Source organism: Miniopterus natalensis, chromosome 1 (genome assembly GCF_054644295.1).
Source record: "Miniopterus natalensis isolate mMinNat1 chromosome 1, mMinNat1.hap1, whole genome shotgun sequence".
In the NCBI taxonomy this organism is placed as follows: Eukaryota; Metazoa; Chordata; class Mammalia; order Chiroptera; family Miniopteridae; genus Miniopterus; species Miniopterus natalensis.
This window is the reverse complement of record NC_142081.1, coordinates 30,364,483-30,388,259: the sequence shown is the minus strand read 5'-3', so window position 1 is coordinate 30,388,259 and position 23,777 is coordinate 30,364,483. Positions and strand designations below refer to the sequence as shown.

Here is a 23,777-nt window from a genome sequence, read left to right as displayed (position 1 = left end):
AGTCTCTAGAGCTCACTCTCTCTTAGTTTAAACCAGTCCAAGTTTTTAACTCCATGGTTTTTTTCTTTTAACTCTCCATAGGGCCTGGTAATTTGAGGTAGAGGGAACTAATATGAACTTCACATTTTCATTTCAATTTAAATTCCAAGGTTCTTTGAATCTCTGGAGCCAGAGTTTTTCAGGGGTTTTCATGAGGAGGTTATGACTGGAGGGGAAGTGTGCTGCCTCTTGGTCTTGAGTGACGACCCTGCCCTCTGCCCCTAGCTCAGAACTCAAAGCATTGTTGAATAGCACTAAAATGAGCTCAGTCCAAGACTTCAGCCAGATGGTCAATATAGGGCTTTTAAAGGAAGGGAAATGGTAAAAGAGTAATCTCAGAGGAACTCTCTTATGTTAAAGAACTGAGAAAATGAAGTCTTTCTGAAGCTAAGTGTAAATTATACCACCTTCTTTGGGAGCAAAAGCTGCTAAATGTAACAAGAAAATGACAGTGTAGGAAATCAAAGTTCAGGAACAAACTTCAAGTGTGGTTTTCTAATGCTTAATCCACTCTTACTCCCCTCTCAGGATCCACTGACTCCTTTTCCTCCCCCTTCTCCCAAGTCTATTTGAAAGGGATTTTGATGGGTAATGGCAAAGGAAGGCAACTTTAGACGGAGTATAAATCAGGGCATAAGATGCCCTTTGTAAAGGAATTATCTTAGACATGCTTTTGAAAACATACTTTTTTAAGAAGCCTTATTAAGAAAATAATCAGCCCGGCCAGGCGTGGCTCAGCAGTTGAGCATGGACCTAGGATCCAGGCGATCGGGGTTCGATTCCCGGTCAGGGCACATGCCCGATCCCCAGTCGGAGGCCTGCAGGAGGCAGCCGATCAGTGACTCTCTCATCATTGATGTTTCTGTCTCTCTCTCCCCCTCTCCTTTCCTCTCTCTGAAATCAATAAAGATATATTTTTTAAAAAAAGAAAATAATCAAAGATGTGATTTTTAAATCTTTGAGTTTAGTCTGCTTTTAGTAAAAAGGTATAATAAGGTATGGGTACCAAAATAAGCAGACTTCTTCCCCCTCTACCCCCCTTGCTTTCTGCTTATAAGATTTACAGGTATTTAAAATAAACCCATGAAAAACAGAAATAGTGCTCTGGGATTGGCTGAATAGTCAGAGCAATTACCTCTGGGCTCCAAAATCCAACTGAGCTTGACTTTTGGAAATAAATTTGGCTAAGACTTCTTCCTCATTCATTTGTATAAAGGTGTACATGAAATGATACTGACCTCTGCCAGAAACCCCAGGAATCCTATTCAGTGATGTACTTGTAACGGTCATGAAAGAATTAAAATAACACAGATGTGGATTAATGTGAAAAAGTAGGCAAAACACAAAATTCTCTTTGTGTGGTTTCAATGTGGCAGACCCTTTAAAATACTTTGGTGTACCACAATAATTAAAGTGTTTAAGAACATTACATTAAGATACCTAGGAAATAAAGCCCACAGTTGAATAACAAGAATGAACTATGTTTTATTTTTGAAAATTGGAATTAATGTAGGTTGCCATGGTGAAAATAGGTTGAAATACTTAACAGTAACTGTTTTGTGCAGCCCTAGAGATCAAAAACAGCAATGTAAATAGGCAGGTCTTTAAAGAATCTTTCTCACAGACATGTTTCATGTAAATGATTGCTAGAAAGGAAATGCATTTTCTTCAGTGCTATGCAAAGAAATTTTAATTGACTTGGTTTTGGCAATGAGAATCTACAACCTAGCATTAATATCTCAAATTTAAAAATATTTGTTCATTGCTCTGGATTATGACTGTGTTCAAGAAACACTATTTTCAAACACTAATTAATCATTTTAAATAAACTTTTTTTACACATTTATGGCATCAATGAGTATGACTGTTTATTACATTTTACCTATAAAAAGTTGAACTGTTTTATATACTCTTTATGGAAACAGTGCCCAGTCATAAATTAAAAGATGCAACTGTTTTGGATATTTTACTGGTGGTCCTGTGTTTTCCTGCCAGCAGTGCAGCTGTTTCAGGTTTCTCAGGATAACATATAAAAAGCTGTATGTACACTGCAGGTTTATGCTTCGATTGCCAAGCCAGAGATGGTGTATGACTCAACTTTCCCAGAAGCAAGTTGTACCAAAATGTGATGAATCAAAACAGCAAGTTGCATAGTGGTTTGCATTACCACTATGAAAACCAGTTCTCATTTACAATAGTTGGCTTGAGAAGGTTGACAGACATTCCTCTGTGGTACTTGAATTTTGCCATGAGTGAACTGCCATTGGAGCCAAGACTATGCTTTTCTTTTGAGAGTCTGAGGAAAGGAAAAAGGGTGACAGATACATTATCTGGAGTAACGATAAAAATAAGCTGGAAACATATCAGGAATGAAACATTGCATTTCCAAGATACTTGTAAAAATATTATTCACTTATTTACTTGTGTGATAGTTATTGAGTTCCTAATAATTTTATGCTGTTCCAGGTTGATTTTTAGATTTTCTAAGGTGATTTAACACTTACCTCATTTCTTGTGCATCAGAGTCTTAACAGTTTGACATTTTATTGTGTTATGGGAGGTAATAAACAGATATTTTTATGACCATGTAGTAGGTTTGGTGAATTTGTATTTAAATTCTGTGGGACCTAAGATTCTGTCAGGAGTTTGACAATGACTATTTAATAATAGTAGTCTCCAAAGTGGGATGCATTCCACCAAGGTATGTAAGATGGGAATTAGGGAGACATTATTGGAACTTTTATTAAGTATTTTAATCTCATCCTTAAATATTTATATAATATACTAATATATTATGTATATAATTAGGTATTATATAATACTACATGTATATAATTTATAAGTATACAGATTTTGGAGATGCATGCTCAAATATTTTTTTACTACTATAAGTATACTATTGAAAAAGTTTGGAGATCATTGCTTAATAAATATTAATTTCCCCTTTCCTTCCACTTTTCCCTTTCACCCTTGGCAGAGAAGCAAAGAATTGAGTTAACACCTTGATTTGTGGCAATGTGAATAAATTATAGCCAATTCCAGGAGCTTATGCCGTGTCTTACTTTGACCACTTTTTCTATTTGGCCTCTTATATTGCCATATATTTTTTTAATCACACAAGCTTATTAAACATGGATACAAATGAAAAACAGACTTGTTATTATGTTAGAAATAATAAGTTGCTCATGCATCAAGACTTTGACACACAGGAAGTTTGAATGAATGAGTAGAAAAGTTTCCAAGTTATTAAAATGTTCTGGTGCCTGATTTATTCATTTGCCATACCCGTAATTCTAAGGTGGGTGAAGCTCCTTTACTTCCTGAGGCCTGAAGAAACAATGTGGTTTCTTAAACTAGGCATTAAAGCAAAGCTGGAAATATTTGTTTTCTAACAGTGCTGGTAGTCATGCTAACAAGTTGCCCTCCTTTGGCTAGGATTCTCCCATCTTTTTAGGTCTGTTTGTCTACCTTTAGTAAGGTAGAAAGTTTGAATTGCTAAGTATGTCTGATTGAAGAAAAATAGTGTCTTTTACACTGTCTTTTGAGGTGAGTTCAAAAGATTCTTCTGTATTTACTAATTGGGATATTCTTTTCAACTCAGGCTCAATCTCAGAGATTTCTTGGATATGTAATTTTCTAAGGTTTCCTTTCCTGTAAAGTAGACACAATATATTTTGTAATTTTGAAGCTACTGGTATGTTCTCTCCCTTCTTCCATTTGTTTATGTATTTGTTTCAGAACATACAGGGGTGGGCAGAAGTAGGTTTACAGTTGTGAGTACGTGAAACAGTTTATTATTGTTATTATTATGATTGTATTTATTTGTATTACAACTGTAAATTACTTTTGCCTACCCCTGTAAATGCTGAATAGATAAGCCTTCCCCATCTGTAATTCTTTAATAAGAGGGATAGAGTTCAGTGTACAGATGTCTGTCACACAACAATCTTCCAAGGTCATTCTCTATTCTGATGCCCTTTGACAATGAGTACAGTGTTTTGTCCATGTAGACTTACTCTTTCCTCACAATATGATTATATTTTAATCTAATTGATTAGGGCAATTTCATTTATACAAAGTAGGAAGGATACAAAATGGAGACCAAAGCCCAAAACTTTCAAGGTTTTTAAAAATTTAATGAATGATAAAGAATCAGGTCAGTTGCATGAAGACTCAATTGTTATGTAATAGAAAGTAGTAAAACTTTCAAAGACAGTGACTGCCAGTGGTCATCTAAGGAGGCTCCACAAATCACCTCTAAGAATGCTTTCAAATTTCAACAAAAGTAACCACCTTTTTTAAAGAAAATGAAAAAATACATAAATTATCATAGGTTAGTTGGCAGTATCACACTAACATAAAGCAAATGAAAGAATGAAGAAAAAGTATAGAGAGCAGAACTCAGCAGAGTATTCATAAAAGAAGACTTAAGTAAATGTATCTTTGCCCAAATAAACGTAAATTTAGTTGAAGCAGTCAAACCAAAGATCCTGGTTTTGTAATGAGGACAGAAACAAGCTGCTGTTGTCCCAAGCCCTGTGCTTTAAGGGTTCATCATTGTAAATAAAACCTTTATAAATTAAATATAGATCTGAAGGGCTTATAAAATGTTGTCAAAGATCCTACCACATCATTTGAAAATGACTTTCTAAAAAACAATAATAGTGCGACCAGCGTGGCTCAGCGGTAGAGCATCTACCTAATGATCGAGGAGATCCGGGGTTGGATTCCGGGTCAGGGCACATGCCGGGTGGCGGCTCGATCCCCAGTAGGGGGCGTGCAGGAGGCGCCTATCAATGACTCTCCTCATTGATGCTTCTCTCTCTCCCTCTCCCTCCCTCTCTCTGAAATCAATAAAGGCAAATAAAATAAAATTAAACTAAAAAATAAAATAAATAAAATATAAAATAAAATAAAAAAATAAAATAAAATAAAAAAGTGAATAATTAAAAACATAATAGTTCCCTCCCAAATGGCTTATCTGAATTTCACATACAAACAACTTAAGGACTCAAAAAGAAGGAAACCCTGGGAACAAATGTAAATAATAAATACTCTTATTTTAGGGTAACTGGAATGAGGTCGGTGACCCGTTTTCCTGGACTGGCGGGGTCCCCCGGCATAGGACGCTGTCAGGGCTTCCTTGGGGTACAGACGGAAGGCTCTTGCGGGGCTGCGAGAGGAAAGCCCCGTGGAGAGGGCGGTGTCCGCCCCGCCCGGCTGCGTGGAGGGGCCTCCCGGGGAATCCTCACTCCATCACCGTCACCCCGTAGTGTTTGTGTGTATGTCCTGGGCCAAAGTCGAGAGGCCCACACGCAGTGCAGAGCCTGGGGCCGAATCCCATTTTCTCCGCCCCGATTGCTGGCCCTGCAGAGGCGGGTGGCTTGGCCGGCGGGGGTGGGGGCGGGGGTGGGGGCGGCCCCTTAAAGAGCAGACGCCCAGCACCGGGCTGTGACCCTCACGCAAGGAGGAGCGGAAATTTACCGCCTCCCTAAACGGAGGTGTGGGCTAGTCGCCGGCTCTTGTGGGATGGGCTTGGACTTTCGGGTCATATGGCCGAGGCTCCCCAGCGAGCAGCGTGGACACTTGAGGCCCGTAGGCGCCGTTTCCTCCAGCACCCCCTCCTCCCCCGAAGGCCCGGGCGGGTGTCTAGTTGCTGTTGCTGGGCGCGGCTTTGGGCTTTGGGTTCCGCACAGCTTAGCCATTCAAGGTTTCCAGCTTTGAGAAGCAGTTAACATGCTCAAAGTTTGGAGGCAGTATGTGAAAAGCTGAACAGTTCCAAATCTGAATTTGAGGTAGAAATACTTTCTAGAAAAAGAGTTAAAGGGAGAGAAATCTAAACATTCTGAATAAGATGAATGGATGGTGGATATTTCAAAAGAGGGTACAGCTCTTAGAAGATGAATCAGAATCACTCAGATCATAGGTAGCTGAAGCCAAACGGCCTTCAGAGTATTTCAGATCAATGAAGAACGTCTTAAGGTAGCTATCAGAGATGCTCTGAGCAAAAATTCCCGGCTTCAGGAAAGCCACTTCAGCAACAGCTTTTACAGGAAGTGGAAGAATGGAAAGGATAAGTGAGTGAAAGTAATAAACAGAAAATAACATTTGAAGACTCCAAAGAATATGCAAAACCAGTTCTATGTGATAAAGAAAATCAGATCAAGTCTCTGATGCAGTGCTTGCCAAAGTTGCAAGAGAGGGCTGTTATGCTTAGAGAAGACCTAACGGATGACTTGGAATTGGAAACGGGTGACTGAGAAAGTGATGCACAGTACATGATCAAAAGAGAAGCTCTGAAGAAGCCCATTCATGCTGCAAAGTTAGAGGCTTCTTTAAAAACCCTAGAAGGAGAAACAAACCAAATATACACGCAATTAACTGAAGTAGATAAAACAAAGGAAGAGTTTATAGAGTGTATTGAAAATCTCCAGACTGAACAAGCATCTTTGCAGTAAAAAAATGAACACCTTGAAAATGAGAACCAAAAGCTTCAGCAGAGATGTAAAATAACGGCTAAGCTATATCAAGTAAATGAAATCATACTCCTCAGGAAAATAACAGAGGAAAATGACCTCTGAGAGAAAGAGGAAAAACTTTGTAAAGCAGGTGAAAAGATGAGCCGTGCAGCTGAAGAGCTGGAGACCTATAGAAAGCGAGCCAAAGATCTTGAAGAATTGGAGAGAACCATTCATTCTTATCAAGGACAGATTATTTCCCCTGAGAAAAAAGCACATGATAATTGCTTGGCATCTCAGACTGCTGAAAGAAACTTCAGTGATTTAAAGAAAGAAAATTCCTACCTCATACAAAAATTAACTGAAAAGGACTTAAATTTGAACTTTTGGAAAAAGATCTTTATGCACTTGATGCTCGAAATACAGCATTTGGCAGAGAGCGTTCCCCATATGGTCCCTCACCATTGGGTCGACCTTCATCTGAAACAAGAGCTTTTCTCATCAGATGTACATTTCAAATCAGAATTCCTCTTTAAAATTTGAATCTACTTGTCGACATGAGAAACGTCCAAACTTGTAAGAATTTTTATGAGTTTATTTGAGCCAAACTGACGACAGTTGCCGGGAAGCAAAATCTCAACGGATTGAGAAAATGCTCCAGAGAACGGCAGTTTTGCACCTTATTTTATACATTACAGTCTGAGGAGGCAGGCGTAAAGGGGGGTACCTGGAATCCATTGGTGATAGATTAGGGAGGCTGGAAAAAGCAAAACGGGAACCTCTGGGATTGGATAACAAGTAAACCGAATAGACACAAACTTCTTTTACATAGGTGGGTTTAGGATAGTTAACAGTTAACAATTAACATGATAACAATAACAATGAAGGGTTTTGTGAGATTGTGCCCTGAAGAGTCTGGAAAAAGGAAATTACCCTGGCATTCCTCTGTTATCACAGATGCAAAAAGACTATAGACAGACTTAGCTAAGGTAAAGATTGACCTTTGTCAAGGAGGATACCTGCCTAGGACAGGGACTACCCACCATGACTTGCTTTTAGTTAGGAAGTTTTAATTTCAGACCATCTTGTGTGGTTACTTTAGGTCTCTGAGTTTGTAAGGCTGCCATGCAGGCCTCCCCTGAGCATGTCAGGTTTAGTATGTGGCCCATTTTTGTTCCACAGCTTTACTATTGCTTTTAAAAATGTTGCCAAGTTTTATGTGTTTTCTATATCAATGCTACATTTTTGTTTTGTTTTAGGTATTTAAACCACGTCAGAGCTGCCTCTCCACAGGACCTTGCTGGAGGCTATACTTCTTCTCTTGCCTGTCACAGAGCACTACAGGATGCATTCAGTGGGCTTTTCTGGAAGGCCAGTTAATCTTTATTTCTCCTTTATAAGATTTGGACCTGGGAGCAGACCTAGGGAGCTGACTAAAGAAAAGCAGACTTGTAAAATTATAGCCATATGCTGCTACACAACAACAGTACTAGCATAGCAGCTGTGTTAAAGTATTTATAAAGAGGAAATTTCAGAACTAAGCTGAGCAATATAGTGGATAAAGATTTGTGGGAAAAGATTTATTTTTTACGTATTTTTTTGAGAAGGATTGAAGCCGGAAGCCTCATCTGATGGAAGATATGAATAATTTACCTATGTATATTTGAGGTTGACAGACTTGTAAAATCTTTTTTAAAATAAAGCTAGCCTTTATGCTAAGTTTTATGGTTTTTCTCTTATTACAGTGTTTTACTTGAACATATTATAAAATGGCATTTTGAATACAACATTTAGTGCTACTATCCAAGCCTATTATTTCTTCTCATAAAATGTCCTTTTTTTTCCCAATGTCTTCTTAATGCTAGTCCAGACAAGTGGATATATTTCCTTCTACTAGCAAGTTACGGCAAGTAAAACCTGACCTGTGATAATGTCACTCTCTTAATATTAAGGACTCAGTGCCTGCTTTGAGCAGCGGAAAGTGAGGCAAACCTTGATCAAGGTGTTATAGTTCCCGGCTGTGAGCCACACTTAGGATAAACCAGAGAAGAGTATTAAAACCTGCTTTCATGACAAATTCAAAGAAGTTAGTTAATAAAATTTAATATTTAAATGGCACCTTTCACCTCAAAAGTGAACTCATTTTATGATGAAATCTTGGAGACTGGAATGGATACATTTTAAATGAAATTTCCCTTTGGGTCTCTGATATAGTTTCTGCGGAAACTTGAAAGGCACTTAGTATACCCAGGATTTTGCTTAAAGAGTTTGGATGTGGATAGGATGGATAACTGTATGACTGTTATATAGGCCGCTGGGTATGGGACATAGTTTCTCAAGCAAATTAAGGGATTTCCTATCCAATCTCCATTACAATAGATGTTAATTTTATGGGTAGAAAGTTACTTGAAACAAGATGATTGGTTTCATTAGGGTGAAATATTCTTATAACGACTCCATCTTATTTGACTAAGCAGATATTAATTTCAGGTATGTAATAACTCCATCTTCTCTGACTAAGCAGGTATAAACACCTTCATCTTTCAGTACTGTACTTCTAACTAACTATCTTTGATAATTGAGAAAACCAAGGCATCGAATAATTGAGTAGGCCAAGATCCTATACCTAAGTTAATAAAAAGCCAGAATTAGAAAACAGGTCTTTTGTTTTGTTTTGAAGTCTAGTTTTATCTATACCAGTCTGCATCTGTTTCTCATATCTATTAATATTCCCCAATTGAGGATTAGCATTTTCAGTAAAATCTATAAATCTATTCAAAGAACAGTGAGAACTTTGGACCTATTGTTAAGGCTTTGCTTTATCTACTTAGCTGCCAAAGTGAGGTATCCAGTTTTTAAAAAAGAAACACTATTACTAGTTCTCAGTACCTTGCATGATGTATTTAAATGGAATTAATGGAGTAATAGAACACTTCAAAAGCTTTTGAAACTGTTTTGAGTCTACCTTATTATTGTGGGAATTGCCTGCACTTGATTTGGCAAATAAATTCCAAAACTTCTATACATTTGTAAATAGTTTGTCCTTTACTATTGCCATGTTTTGTTCAATAGGCAGGATTTAAAAGTTGTTAAATGATCCTATTAGATCAAAGGGAATGGTGAAAGATAACCTAATAACAGTTCACTAAATAACAGAAATATTCTAAATTGATGAGGTTATTTCCTATCCTTCAAGTGATTTCCTGAGACAAAAGGTTGTACAAGTCTTTCATCTACATGAATTAAGTCTTTTAACATTTTACAACACTAGCACAGAAATAGCTAACAACTACTAAGCATGTGCCAAGCACCGTGCTTCCTGCTTTGTGTGTTTTCTAATCCTTACAACATCGCTAGTCTTATTTTCCCCACTTTAACAGATGAAGAACTTGAGGCATAGAAAGAGTAAGTAACTTGCCAAAGGTCAACACAACTTAAAAGTAGCATAATTTGGATTTGAATCCAAGTGGTCAAACTCCAGAGTTCATGCTCTAGAGATGACTGTCAGGCTCAAACTTGCAAGCAACAGCTGTGTAGTAGAAGATTTCTTAAGACTTCAAGAAATTTTATAGATCAAGTATTTAGTTTTTCATGAGATATAAACGATATCAACTAACCTTCTAGATAGATACCCTTGAGAGTTTTAAGAAATTAATTATGTAGAACATGATTGACTATTAACTACTCCCTTTTAAGCAGATATTAATGGTATTGAATACATTTACGTCATAGTTAGGATGCATTATTACTTAGTATTCCTTAATTTCATTCAATAAATATTTGATCTAAGCTTCTTTAGAAGTTATCTTTAATCAACAGGTGGTGAGATAATCATTTCAAATTAAGGTGGCACAAAACTTGTTAAAAATTAACAAAATTAAAAATTTTTCATGCTGAGGGAAAAGGGGGGAGGGGTTAAGATGTTAATAGAAGCATTTAAGGATTATGTTTTCTTTACATCAATATACTACATATTGTCTAATTAAGGCATGATTAAATGGAGGCAGGAATTGTACCACTTTACATGTACAAATAAGAACATCATTTGTACCCACACTTAATATTCATAATGTTAGACAAACATGAGCAGACCAAGGACCATGAGCTAGGTACAGAAACTCACCAGGGCAGAAAGCCCCAGATGCCTAGCAAGGGGCAAAACTGGGAAAACAAAAACCTTGTCCCCAGGGTAACCTATCCTCCCCTATCGCCGGTCATGTGGTTTAGACCCCCTGAGCAGTTCCTCCCTAAAGATAACTTGTAGGCCTCACTTGTATTTCAGCTTCAGGCCCAGAAAAGCAGCATAACCAGTCAAGTGAGGCCTTGGCTGCCTCAGGACCAACTACATTGACTAATGACCCCCTGCCCTGGCACCAACCAATCAGTGGAGACCATGATCCTGAAAGAGCACACCTGGAAGGCTGATGAATATTCTATTGAGACACTCCCCTGAGACCTTCCATAAGATTTCCACCTGCAAGGAAGAGATAAATACACTCAGGACAAAGGATTCAGTGTCATCTCCTTCCTTCCCTTTGAGGGGACCCCACTAGACATGCAACCAGGGGAGCAATGGGCAGCAGCATTTCATCCCGGGCTAACCCCCTGAACCTGTCTCCAAGGCCCCCTTTTCTCTGACTCCTCAGTGAGCCAGAGCAGCCCAGCCTGGGCTCTCCTGTTGCTTCTATGCACCTTCCTTGTTTCACCGTTCTAAGGTTTGCTGCCACCATGGACCCAATGCCCTTTGACTCAGTGCTGTGTAGACCTTCCCTTGGGTTATCCCCATCTCCCATTCCCTTTAATTAAGTAAATTTAATTTTTCTTTATTCACCATCTGAGATGGCTATTTAGCCTGCCCGCATACCACCAACTTTAACTTTTCACATAACCTAGCACATCAATGTACAGTATTAGAAGAAAATTTTATTCCTACTTGCAAATTAACTCTCTTCACCTAGATCAGGAGAAAGTGGAGGAACTATTGACCCCTGGCCAAATCCAGCTGCTTGCCTGTTTTTGTATGCTCTGTAAGCTAAGGTTGGTGTCCACATTTTTTTCAAGTTTGAAAAAAGCCAAAAGATTAGTATACTTTTTAACACATGAAAAGCATACGAAATTCAAATTTCAGTGTCCATAAATAGAGTTTTTTTTGAGCACAGTGTTTATGTATTATCTATGGCTACTTTTGGGCTACTGTGGCAGAGTTGAGAAGCTAAAGACCTTATGGCTTGCAAAGCCTTAAATACTATCTGGTCCATTAGAGAAAGTTTGCTCACCCCTACCAGTTTACTTCTCCCTGAGAGGGCAGGGAGGGTAAGAAAATTAGAAGTCCCAAACTACAATTCCTGGCTGAATTAGCCCTCAAGCTCTCGCAGCGGATAAGTTGGGTTGAGTTTCAAAACAATTTTAAGTGCCTTTAGATAAGGAATAAAGGCTCCAATTCATTACTTCCCTACACTTCTTATCATTTATTGTCTTCATCTACTTATATTACCTGCCTGGCTTCTGGAGGCATTTGAGCTTGGATCAAATGACTTGGATCAGGGGTCCTGAAACTTCCCATAGGACTAGACAGTAAATATACTGGGCCTTGTGGACTAAGGCAAAATTGAGGACATTAAAGTGGGTACTTATATAACAAAAAATAAATTGGCACAATTTTTTAATTAGCAAAATTCCAAATATAATTGAGTATATTTTTTGTAATGTCTTTTTTTGGGAATCACATTTCCTTTAATTGGGGTTCTAAGTGTTTCCTATCATTAAAATCAATTGTAAACGATCACCTGTTAATGGTTATCTGTAATGAGATTTTACACACCTCACCTTTTAAAAAATGTCTTTTCACACAGATACTGCTTAATACTGGTATCAATCCAGAAGGATATGATTCACCACTTGGAAGGCATTTGTAAAACTGTTAGATTCTTCCCTTGACATCTGTCTTTTAGCATGTGATTACATAGCACATTATTCGCTTTCAATTGAAGATGAGGTGGAAGTTGAATTGTAGTTCAGTGGATTTTGAAATACAGAAATTTCCTTTGCATTTGCATCAAGGTCCCAAAAATGCTGAACTCAGAAAGTGTATCCACTGCTAATTTGTGTGAGAAGGGAAATCTTGTTTTAATTTTTTTTTAGTATTTTTTATTTTTATGTTTTGAGAGAGTGAGAAACATCGATTTGTTGTTCTACCCATTCGTGCTTTCATTAGTTGATTCTTGTATGTGCCCTGACCAGGGATTGAACCCACAACCTTGGCATATCAGGAGGACACTAATCAACTGAGCTACCCAGCCAGGGCTCTTATATTAATTTTTCATAGCATGAGAAATGTACAACACAGGATAATGTGATTCAAATGTCCGCTGTTGAAATGGCTACTGCAGTATATTACACATTAAAGTTATGTTTGCCTTATAATTGTAGATTGAAATCTTTAAGAAATATTATCATCTTTAGCAAAAGCTAATTTCCAAAGCCATTCATTGTTCTAAGAATAGTGTTTAAGGGTGGTTTTTTTAAAGAAAAATTTCAGTCTTGACCCTCATCTCAAAAAAATTGCAATCACACTTTACAATTCTAAGCAAATCAAACCTAGATCAAGCGAGTCAGGAAATTCAGCTTCAGTATCTGACCAAACTCAAGAACTACAGAATGGTTCAAGTCCATGAAAACAAATGGTTTACAATTGATACTATTGGTTCAGGAACAAATGATTCAAAAATTTTCTGCAAGGTACTTGCTGATAAAGATAGTGAATAACCGTAGGTTTTAAACACCTTACATTTTCACAAGCTTTGTAAACTTCTCCAACTAGGTCTTACCACCATCACTTATAACATCTTAGCACATTCCACTTCAGTTTGTACAGAATTACTTTTCTCAACTTCTTTGAAAATATTCACCAGTAGGTGTTCCATGCAGAGTATTCAGGGCTAATTCTTTAGTAACTTCAAACTCAGCATTAATGCCTCAAATAAATAAGAACTGAGCAGTATTAGTAATATCTATCAACTCATCAAGTGTCAAAGAACCATTTGGACTCATTTACCTTTTTAATTGACAATTGATATTGCTCCCAGTGTTCTCAACTCTGAGCAATTGTTCTTGCCAAAAGGCCAATAGATTTAAAAAGTTTACTTTCTTTGGACACATTTCTTTGGCTGCTGTATCCAAACACAGTTAATTCACAATTAGTGAATTGATTAAATGGCTGACCTTGCTTGGCTTACAAGTCACTTGGAGACTTACTTTGGTTGCAGCCTTGTTTTCTATTTTTAATTGTGAAGAAATTATACTATAATATTTCCAGTTTAAATTTCTAATTTTTCTGACAGTAGCTTGTCTGTGAGTTGGAAATGCTGAGATGAGTACTTCTTTTGGTAATGTCGATATTGCTGTTTTTTAGTGCAGGAATAGGTGCTTTGTCATCTAATTCAATACCAAAATAATTCACACTCCACTACTGCCTCAAAAACACATTAAAAGCCCACCTTTCTTGTTCTGAAATGATGGATATACACTGGTAATAAAATACAATGTTATAGCTTAGTTACATAAATAGCAGTGAAAATACTATTAAATTATTACAGTATCATTGTGATTTGTAGTGTACTGAGCACAAGTATGAAGTGATGAGAATTACACTTCATTGTGTTACAACTACTCAACTCTCCCTTTATGCCATGAAAGCAGCCTTAGACAGTATGTAAACAAATGAACATGGTGTATTCCAATAAAACTTTATTTATGGACACTGAAAGTTAAATTTCATATAGTTTTCATATCCAAAATGTTATTTTGATTCTTTATCAATGATTTAAAAATATAAGAACCATTCTCAAGCTACTTGTCATACAAAAACAGGTGGTAGGCCAGAATTGGCATGCCAGACATGGTTTGCATATCCCTGATCTAAATAATCTCATTTTTATTACTTTTATAGTGATAGTATAAGAATACTATATAAAACTTAGCTATAGTCTTCAGCTAAGGATAACTGCAGTGATATTAGTGCTTTCCTAGTTAGCACGTAACTACCCTGCCTTCAAAAACTATTTTCCCAAGAGACAGACATATTTAAACACGTTTAAGTAACTTAGATTATAAAATTATAATTATGTAGTATAATTTAGGTAATAAAAATGTTTAGTAGGCTTATTTCATTTAAACTTTTATTTGATAATCCTCAATTTATAAAACAGAAAGGGTTAAATATAATAGTTCAATACTAAAGTAACCAAATGCTAAAATTTTATGAAATCATACAAATTATATTTTACTACATAACAATCTAGTGGGGAGATGGAGAAAACATTTCCAATTAAAGTGATTTAAGCAAAGGTGGTTTTGTCTTCTGAAAAGGCTTTATCTGTCCTCTGGCGTTTAAGAGGTGGAGGATCTTCATGATTCTCTGTAATAGATCCAGAAAACATATTAGATAAGATACTGAATGTTTGAAAATACTTTTAAAAAAGCAAATAATGTAGCCCTAGCTGGTTTGGCTCAGTGGTCCCAGTGTCCGGCCCAAGGCCTAAAAAGCAAATAACGTAGGTAAAGGTTTTTAATCTATTCAATTTGTGTATGAAATAGTAACATTCCTGTGGATTTATTATTATTATTATTTGAGAGCTATATATTTTATTCAGTTGATCTGTTAATAGTTATCAAATAAAGTATTTTATTTTTTATTCAAAAATATTACAGATGTCCTTTTTTCCCCCCCATTGACCCCTTCCATCCCACATCCACTCCCCTCCCCAGCCCCTCACCATGCTATTGTCTGTGTCTTTGGGTTATGCATATAAGTTCTTTGGTTAATCTCTCCCCACCCACCCACCTACCTACTCCCACCTTCCCTCTGAGATTCGTCAGTCTGATCCATGCTTCCATGTCACTGAATCTATTTTGTTTATCAGTTTATTAGGTTCTTTAGACTCTGGATTTATTATTTAATGAAAGAGCCTTCCACTAGATTGAACAGTGTGACACACTAAAATTTGTTTAATTGGGAGAAACTAGTCACAAATGGCAAGGGGTATTAAACTGAAATATCTAACTAGAATTAGTTTAATCTATTCCAAACTAAATAAATAATATAGTCTAAGAAAACTACATGAAAAGTATTATAGCTTACATTTAATTTCCCAGAAATTGCTCACCTAGATCTAGGGTCTGGTCCTTATAGAGTATAGCTGCAGGAACCTGAAAGGTGAGGCATAACATTTCCTTGTTAGGGGCCACATTTCTTACTAGGTGAACTGAACTGCACGCATCCAGGGAAATGCCCAACACAGCTTCAGCTTGTTGCTGAACATCCTTAGCAGGATTCGCATCTTTGGAAAAACTGTAACAGTGCACTATGGGAAGGAGCTCACTGCTGCATGGTTGCCCATCCAAAAGTGATTTGAAAGCACCGAGAAACTCCATAGCCTTTGCTGGTAAGTTCATGACAATGTGCACAGAGTGTTTTCTTTCTTTTGACAGTGGTCCCAACTGCTGCATTAACTCTTCTCTGACTGGTCCTTGGAGGAAGTCTTTCCCATCCAAGTTAAAGACTTTTACCTTTTTGTCCACTTTATTTAATTTACAGTTGTGCAATAGCCATTTGTAGGATTCAGGATTGAGATCATTGGCAAATACAGTGCAGTTTTTCTTTGCTGCTGGAATGGCAAAGGGCCCAACCCCAGCAAAAATATCAAACAGGACATCTCCAGGTTTGAGAAGTTCTGTGATACGGCTGTGTTCTGTAGAGAGACGGGGATTCCAATAGACTTTTGAAAAATCAAATTCATAGGTGTAGTTGTTTTCTCGAACCTGAAAAAGGTATTGTGCATTTAAAGACATTTTAATTAGAATTCTGGTGTTCATGCTATCCTTAAGGCCAGTTAAAATCCTGCATGAGACTTTTTCACGAGAAGTCATCTCTTCAAAGTCAAATGGTTCCCTATCTCATCCATCCTAAGAGGCCATATAGTGGTTCCCAAGTCACATGAGGAATTTTTCAGATAGACCAACTGGCTGGCTGACCTGATGAATACATACTACATGTATCTTCATGGTTGGTAGCTAAGTTGCAGACAGCACTTCCACACAGCAAACAAGCTTCCCTTATTTAGTTTTCAATTTGTAAGAGGGAGGCATGATAGATGTGTCGTGTCATTCAATTTGCAGGTATTTTGCTATGTTTTTAGATAGTTACTTGGACTTTGCAAGTTTCACGTTTGTAAATTAGAACCAGTGTACAGAACAAATCATTCTCCTGTTTTCTCCTTTCCCAATTCTAATTCATAGAGAATCAAAGGTCAGAAAGTTCTATAAATCCAATAGAGATGTATCTTCTATATTCTGCTTTCATGGACTTTTAATTCCACATTTGAACATATTCCCCCCCCCCCCCCCCCCAACCATATCAGATGCTCTGGCTATATTATTAAGGCTCCAGAGTTGGAAATGTTTCCTCATGATTCTGCCAACTAAAAGGCTTTCTGGCTACATAACTTAGAAGGTTTAAATATGTCTTGTGACTACTTTTCCTGAAATCTCCTTTCCATTCCCCCTTTTAAGGTCCTTACTGTGAGGCACAGATCTAGTTTAAAAATTAGATTCTAAGTATGCTGGTTTATTCATGCTGTCTTTGATACCTCATTCCCTTAGCATTAATTTCAGCCAAATTCACTCTCAGGAGTCTTTTTACTCACAATATTCATACATGGTACTTAAATGTTGCATGAGCTCCTAAAGTTAAACTTAAATGTGACTCTGTTTGGAGCACAGAAATTATACTGACCTTTAACGTATATTTTATGGTAAAAAATTAGGTATAAAATATGCCCTAAGAACAAACTTCATGACTTAGGAAATCAATTACAAGGCATTGATAAAATTATAGAAGTTCCTCAGAACTTTTTGGTCTTCTCTTGAGAAGGATGATGTTGTTACCTGTTACCCTAAGAGTCAGTACCAAATGAAGAACATGCACAATGTTCAATCAGCATATGACTGAAGGGCATGCCTTAATGGCAGCTGAAATAAGCAGTTATTATCAAAGGATTCACATCCAGATTTTATTTGCCATAATAGACCTCATGCATTATACACAAGTAGTAGGCAGTGGAGGTTTGGTATACAGGGAAAGACCATGCATGGACTCTGGAGTCAGAAGCCTGGCTCCAAACACCCTGCCCAGTCATTCCTTGTTATTTCACCTGCATAAAGAGAATATTAATAACAACAATCATTATTTTGTGGGCTTCTTCGGATTTGTTATATTTCAAGCATTTAGCTCAGGGCCTAACAGTAAGTGTGTAGTAAATGGTATTTTAATAGTGACACTATGAAATTATAGAGAAATAATATTATACTTAAAAATAATATTCATCTAAGGCTATGTGGCCTAGAATCTTAAATAATTAATTTGCATAAATTCTGTCCTGAGTTTCATAAAGTCCTGTTTAAAAGATATGTTTAACATTTTAAGAGTGGCCTTTGTTATTAACATTTTTGTCAAGTTATAAAGAAAGGTTAGCCTATCTCCTAGCATGGTACAAAATTTCATGTTAACATATCACAATCTAAGACTTCTGGCTAAAAAACAGTTCGTTATATCCAGCACTCCAGATGATTTGGGGGGTAGAGGATTATAAAGTGTTTTATATCAGGAATCTGTTCCTACATATTTTAAATTCTTTTTTCTTTGAAATATATATTTCTTATAAAATAAATGTGGTCAGTAGAAAAGTATAAAAATGATAACAAAGGTCACCAATAACTACATAAATAAAAATATGTCCACTGTGAACATTCTGATGTATGTACATACTTACATAGATATTTAGTTAAAATTGAACTATGTTACACACTTGCTTTTTTGTTGCTTCACCCATCAATAGGCAATTTATTTTAATATATATAGAGCTAAATAACCTTTAATGATGGAATATTCCATTGTATTGTTATACCAGAATTTAATCAGTTCTCTACTGATGAACGTTTAGGTGGTTTCCATTTGTTTATTTATTTTGTTAATATAAAAATAACAATGAAGAACCTAATACATACATCATTACAGTTTTGCTTAATTATATCCTTGGGATAACCTCCTATAAATGGAATGCTAGGTCATAGGACATACCTATTCAAAATTGCAATATAGGGTGGTGCAAAAGTAGGTTTACAGTTGCATGTGAAGCAGAGTTTATTCTTATGTTGTTATTTGTTAACTATTGTATTATTTTCCAAACGAATAACTGTAAACCTGCTTTTGCCCACCCTGCATATTAGCATACATTCTTCCTGAATGCATCAAATTTGTACTCCCATCAATAGTATATATAAATGCTCGCATTCTCACATATTAAATACTAGATACCAAAAACACTTTAAACTCTGTCATCTATTCTCATTCTAAACATTAATTTTGATATAACACCATACTAGGAGACAAAATACTCTATACCTTGGTCATCATGTTCTCCTCACCAGATAGCACTTCCATTTGGAAATTTCGGTAAGTATTATCAATATTGTTGATTTTATTTACTGCTGAGGTGATTCCTGGATTTTTGTCGATCATAACTTGGCCTAAAAGAAAGGATGAGAATTCATAACAAATGTGGCCTATTGATTGCAAAAGAAAAATGAAAACTGCATTTAGTGTGTGTAAAGTGACATGCAATTCTAATTCAACAGATTACTAAAAATTAATGTCTGAGAGCCTCCAATAGAAACACACAATAAATGTATGGGTACATTTCTAAGGAAACAGTTTTGAGGAGTTTGGGTCTACCTATTATTTTCCACTTTTTTTACTAAATCTCATGTGTACTACAATAAGCAAAAAGGTTAGACCACAGGGAATTGGTGAAGAATAGAAAGAAGAGCTATAAGGCCTGAGGCAAAAAATGGTGTCAGAAAACACGAGTCCTGTAGCCACTGGCTTCAAACCAATTGTTTGTTTTACTGTATACTTAAAATACATGTCTCCACTTTGGAAACACATACAGCAAAATAATGTTTTCAAATAAAGGAAACGGATTCTTCAGTCTTAAGCTAAATAAAATTTTCATTTACTTAAATTGTTCTTTTTGTCAAATATTTGCCACAGCAGAAGCTGCTACAAAGATAATACATAAAATACACCAGAAACGGTATATTGATGCCCTTTACAAGGTCTACTTTTGTCAGCAGTTAAAAATTTTATAAGAATCTACATTCTATCTCATTGCATAAGGAAAATAATTTGATTTGTAAGTTAGTAAAAAGTACTCATAATACAAATATGCTTAAGTACAATCAGAATTTGTCTGATTTCTCTCTGATATTTAACTAGATACCTGATTCTGAATGTTACATCAATAAATTCTAGTCAGTCATTGTTCTTATCTTGTTCTGCATCAGGTATCAGAATTCAGTTTTTAAGGTACAGATGTTAGTTTGATATGAGAAACCAAATTAAAAAACCCCACAAACACCTATTCTGAAGGTCTATAATAAAAGTTGAAAAATTACCACTGTATGAAACTGTTTCACTTCTCTTCTGTAAGTGCCCCTTTATGAAAGAGTTTATAAAATAGGATTGACAAATGTAATGTTTGAGTTAGGATAGGCAGTGACTCATAGGAAAACCTAGACTTGACATCTGCACCCAGTCATAACTATAAAGATCTGCCTAAGAATTTATTATGTTATCATTATGCATTATCAGCCCCTTTCATCAATAAAACAAAGAAATGCATAATAGCCTATTTCTGAAATCCTACCCATGCAAAATACTGACCACTACATTTTAAAGCTGAAAATAATTCCCAGAAGTTCTGACAATTACTCTACATTAAAATAATCTGGAGGATGCATGGGCATCAAATATTCATTTAAGGACAAGCGCAGTTTTGATTCATTTTTAACTCTTCTTTTATCCCAAAGAATAAAGGATCCAGGCTCAAAGTTGGAGCTCCAGAGGTACAACATACACAAACACTGTTTCTAAAAGAGCAGGAGCACTACAAAACAAAGTTTATACTGACATACAGAGGAGGCTCAGTTAGCTGAATCCGTGAAAGTATGAGTAAACGGTGTTTTGCAATTTTGACTATAAAACACTCAAATTTATGAAACCTAGCATTCAACATAGTCCTGAGGCTTAATAAGGCCTGTGTACCAAAGTGACCAGCTGCCAAAGAATTCTGCCAAAGCAAGTAATTCAAGTGTTATCTAAGCTTATGTATTGTGTACACAAAAGCTTGAACTGATATTTAAAGCTGGCTACACTCTGGAAAGCTTATTTCAGAATGGCCCTCAAAAGAGAGTATGTAGCTTAAGAGCCTGCTTAAAATTAAAAAGGTAGCCCTGCTGGGCGTGGCTCAGTGGTTGAGCGTGGACCTAGGATCCAGGCAGTCGGGGTTCAATTCCAGGTCAGGGCACATGCCCGGGTTGCAGGCTCGATCCCCAGTTGGGGGCGTGCAGGAGGCAGCAGATCAATGACTCTCTTAATTGTTGATGTTTCTCTCTCTCCCTCTTTCTCTCTGAACTTCTGCAATTTGGCATTTTAAAAAACTAAAATTAGAACTTTGTAATTGCTTTCCAGTACAAAATATTACTAAGACATACCTACCAATTAAATGCTTGAAAGGTAGTTGATGATCTCGAAGGTTCAGGTGGGCAATATGTCCAACTCTGCTAAATCCCGAAGTCACATCTTGACCTTCAGGAAGCACAGCTCTCAAGATTTCTTCTGATTTAAAGTTTTCATAAGTTAGTTCCAAATTATACTTAGATATCTGTGGACTGACATTAAGCTGCTTTAAAACAGTGAGTTCTGCTTCCTCAAAGGAATCATTAGTAAACATTTTATAGGGATCCAACATAATTAGTCTGCTTTCTTCATCTTTTGGATCTTCAATAACACGTTTTATGCCCGGTCGCTGCAATGCTGCCCTTTTAAGGGACCGTATCAATTTATTGACAATTTCTTTCCTTACTTTAAGCACTGGGATGGTGACTGTTTTTTTAAAAGCTGTTCTATCAAGTTTTGTCATTCCTCGAACATCAGAGGGTGGTGAAAACAATTCTGACTCTCTCTCACTTGTTTCCATTTCAGGCATGGTTGAGAGTCTTTTTCTTTGATCCACCAAGAAAATACCGGCTGCTCTGCTAAGTTTCTGTATCAGTGATGTCCAAGCTAGTGGGCTCAATGATTCTGATTCAGTTATTCTACAGCTTTCCACTTTGAGAAGTCTTCTTAAGAATCCAAATGGCCGCCATAAGATCCTAAAAAAAGTATTCATTTAAAAACCATAAAGCTACAAACCAACTTAGTGTTCCCAATAGGTTTTGAGAATGAAAATCTAAATTCTGCTGTTTTACATAACCCACTAAATGCTAATAATTAAAACTTTCAGTGGTGTGTGAGAGGTATACCATCTTTTCCAGGACAGAATGACTTTTATTAGTGGTAAATAATAAAACCAGCACCTTCAACCCACCTGCTGCCACGATGAGGGCTTACTGATCTATCAACCTCCCTATACTTAATGAACCTCTCCACCCACAATTTGCTACAGAATACATTTGGAACTGGAAGACTGAGATTTAAGGGATTATCTCTAAATGAAATGGTCGTCATATTTATGGCTTTACCAATGGCAATATTTCCTAGGATTTTCTTGTGGGTGCTTATTGTAAGTTAAATGCTTTACACACATCCACCTTGGGAGGTGTGTGGTATCACACCTTCATTTTGTAAATGAGCAAACTAAAGCTCAGAAGTAGGTTAACTCACCCACTCTCCTTGCTGGTAAATGGCTGCGCAAGGATTAAAACCCAGGTCTGACTGACTTCAGTGCCTGTGTTATTAACATACTGCAATGTTACCTTCGATGCTTTATTGCCACAAGTCCTGCCTACAACTAGGTTTCAGTATTTTGAGGACGCGGACTTTGCCGAGTGTTACATACACATGCCATTAAAATGATCAGTTATTCACTTTGCCTTCTAGAATACAAAAGAGAGAATTGTAAGAGGAAAGGGCCCTGCCCCGAGCCTGTAAAGCAAACCAAACTTCACAGCCAGGGTTCAAATTGGGCCTAGCAGTTAACCAGCTGTGTGATCCCGGGTAAATTACTTCATGAGTCTCGGCTTCCCTCATGTAAAACGTGTGTAAAGGATCTGTCAGAAGGCTTTCGAAAAGAAGGAACCGGTCCTCCCTACCCAGCGCGCGGACCTAGGCTCAGCGCCCGGGCTGGCGACCGGCGACCTCGCGACGCTTCCGCGCCCGGGCAGCGCGAGGCGGAGGGCAGCCCGGCAGGCAGGTACCCCCAGCCGGCCCTCCGCCGCTACGAACTAAAAAGGGCCCCGCAGCGGCCACCTCACCAAGGTCACCCTCCTAATTCGTGGTGTCGCTCTGCATCTTGCTCCGGGACCAGACAGACCCCTCACCTCATGCTCCGGTGCAGCTCGGAGGCGCGTCGCGGGTGGAAGGGCTGGCCCTCGATGACGTCATCAGGGCTCGCCGCTGAAGAGCGAGCGTCCCCAGGTCGCGCCGCCTCCCGCCGATCTCCCGGCCCGGGTAAAGTACGGGCACCCAGAAGGGCCGGGCCCACAGCTCCGCCTCTGGCGCGAGTAACAGCTGGAGGGCAGGGGTAGGAGCTCGCAGATGGCCCTGGTAGTCGGCCAGCGAGCAGCATGGAGGCGCCCTGGGGTGTCATTAATGTCGAGCCCGGCTGGTACCTCTCTTCCCAGCAGCCGGAGGAGGAGGCGGCGGAGGCGGAAGAGTCCAGCCCGTTGCTAGGCAACGTAAGTTTGCTCCGCTGGCTCCTGGGCGCTGACTGCCGCCCGGCTCCGCTGAAGTGTCTGCCGAGTACGACCGGGAAGAGAAGGGGCATGGCACGGGAAGAGGGGCGTGGGGCGCGGGACCCAGAGGCAGCAGCCGAGAGTTAGACGCGACCCGGCGGAGCTGAGGAATGTGACAGCAGCCTGAGGCGCCCGAGGAGGGAAGCTGCCCCCAGGCGCGGGCGGGCGCAGGCGGGACGGCGCGGCGGGCGTCGGCTGGAGCAGCCGCCCCTGGGGTTCTGCGGCTCGCGGCCGTCCGCTGGTATCTTTGTCAGCTTCCTGTTTCCTCCACCAGTCTTGTGAGATTTTTGCCAGGGTCACAAGATTTTTCTTTTCTCGACTTAGTCATTGGGAGCCTGTAAACATCTTGATATAGAGATTCTTAGGTGAAGGAGTGGAGGTGGCCCTGGAATAAGTTCATAACGCTGTCCTGACCCTGAAGTCTGCCCA

The 23,777-nt window shown here is 38.1% G+C and overlaps 3 protein-coding genes and 1 pseudogene across 9 annotated transcripts in view; 3 read left to right on the top strand and 1 right to left on the bottom strand.

Annotated features, from left to right (window-relative positions):
- MNAT1 (MNAT1 component of CDK activating kinase) overlaps positions 1 to 8,216 on the top strand; it is a 145,962-nt gene extending 137,746 nt beyond the window's left edge. The window contains exon 8 of the mRNA XM_016198215.2: positions 7,757 to 8,216. Coding sequence (XP_016053701.1) covers positions 7,757 to 7,877 — 121 coding nt within the window. The 3' untranslated portion in view covers positions 7,878 to 8,216. The remainder of the gene's footprint in view (positions 1 to 7,756) is intronic.
- Positions 5,775 to 7,262, top strand: LOC107525934 (melanoma inhibitory activity protein 2-like; annotated as a pseudogene).
- A 5,707-nt stretch (positions 8,217 to 13,923) lies between the features above and the next one.
- Positions 13,924 to 23,032, bottom strand: TRMT5 (tRNA methyltransferase 5). Of its 2 annotated transcripts, XM_016198218.2 has the most exons (5): positions 22,935 to 23,032; positions 21,112 to 21,767; positions 18,958 to 19,082; positions 15,662 to 16,316; positions 13,924 to 14,913 (listed from the first exon to the last, which is right to left on the bottom strand). In XM_016198218.2, exons 1-5 carry the CDS (start codon positions 22,937 to 22,939, stop codon positions 14,834 to 14,836), a joined length of 1,521 nt encoding a protein of 506 aa, XP_016053704.2. In that variant the 5' UTR covers positions 22,940 to 23,032; the 3' UTR covers positions 13,924 to 14,833. The 2 variants fall into 2 exon arrangements, with proteins under 2 accessions (XP_016053704.2, XP_087676149.1); XM_087820023.1 differs by lacking the exon at positions 22,935 to 23,032 and having other exon boundaries at positions 21,112 to 21,817.
- Positions 23,033 to 23,155: 123 nt separating this feature from the next.
- SLC38A6 (solute carrier family 38 member 6) overlaps positions 23,156 to 23,777 on the top strand; it is a 59,647-nt gene continuing 59,025 nt past the window's right edge. For 5 of the 6 annotated variants that reach the window (XR_001602103.2, XM_016198222.2, XM_016198225.2 and 2 more), the window contains exon 1: positions 23,166 to 23,291. Coding sequence is in view for 5 of the 6 variants with exons in the window: in XM_016198222.2 (XP_016053708.1) it covers positions 23,181 to 23,291 (111 nt within the window). In the remaining variant the exon portion in view is untranslated. Of the gene's footprint in view, positions 23,292 to 23,777 lie in introns of all 6 variants that reach the window. The other variant, XM_016198220.2, reaches the window with a different exon arrangement.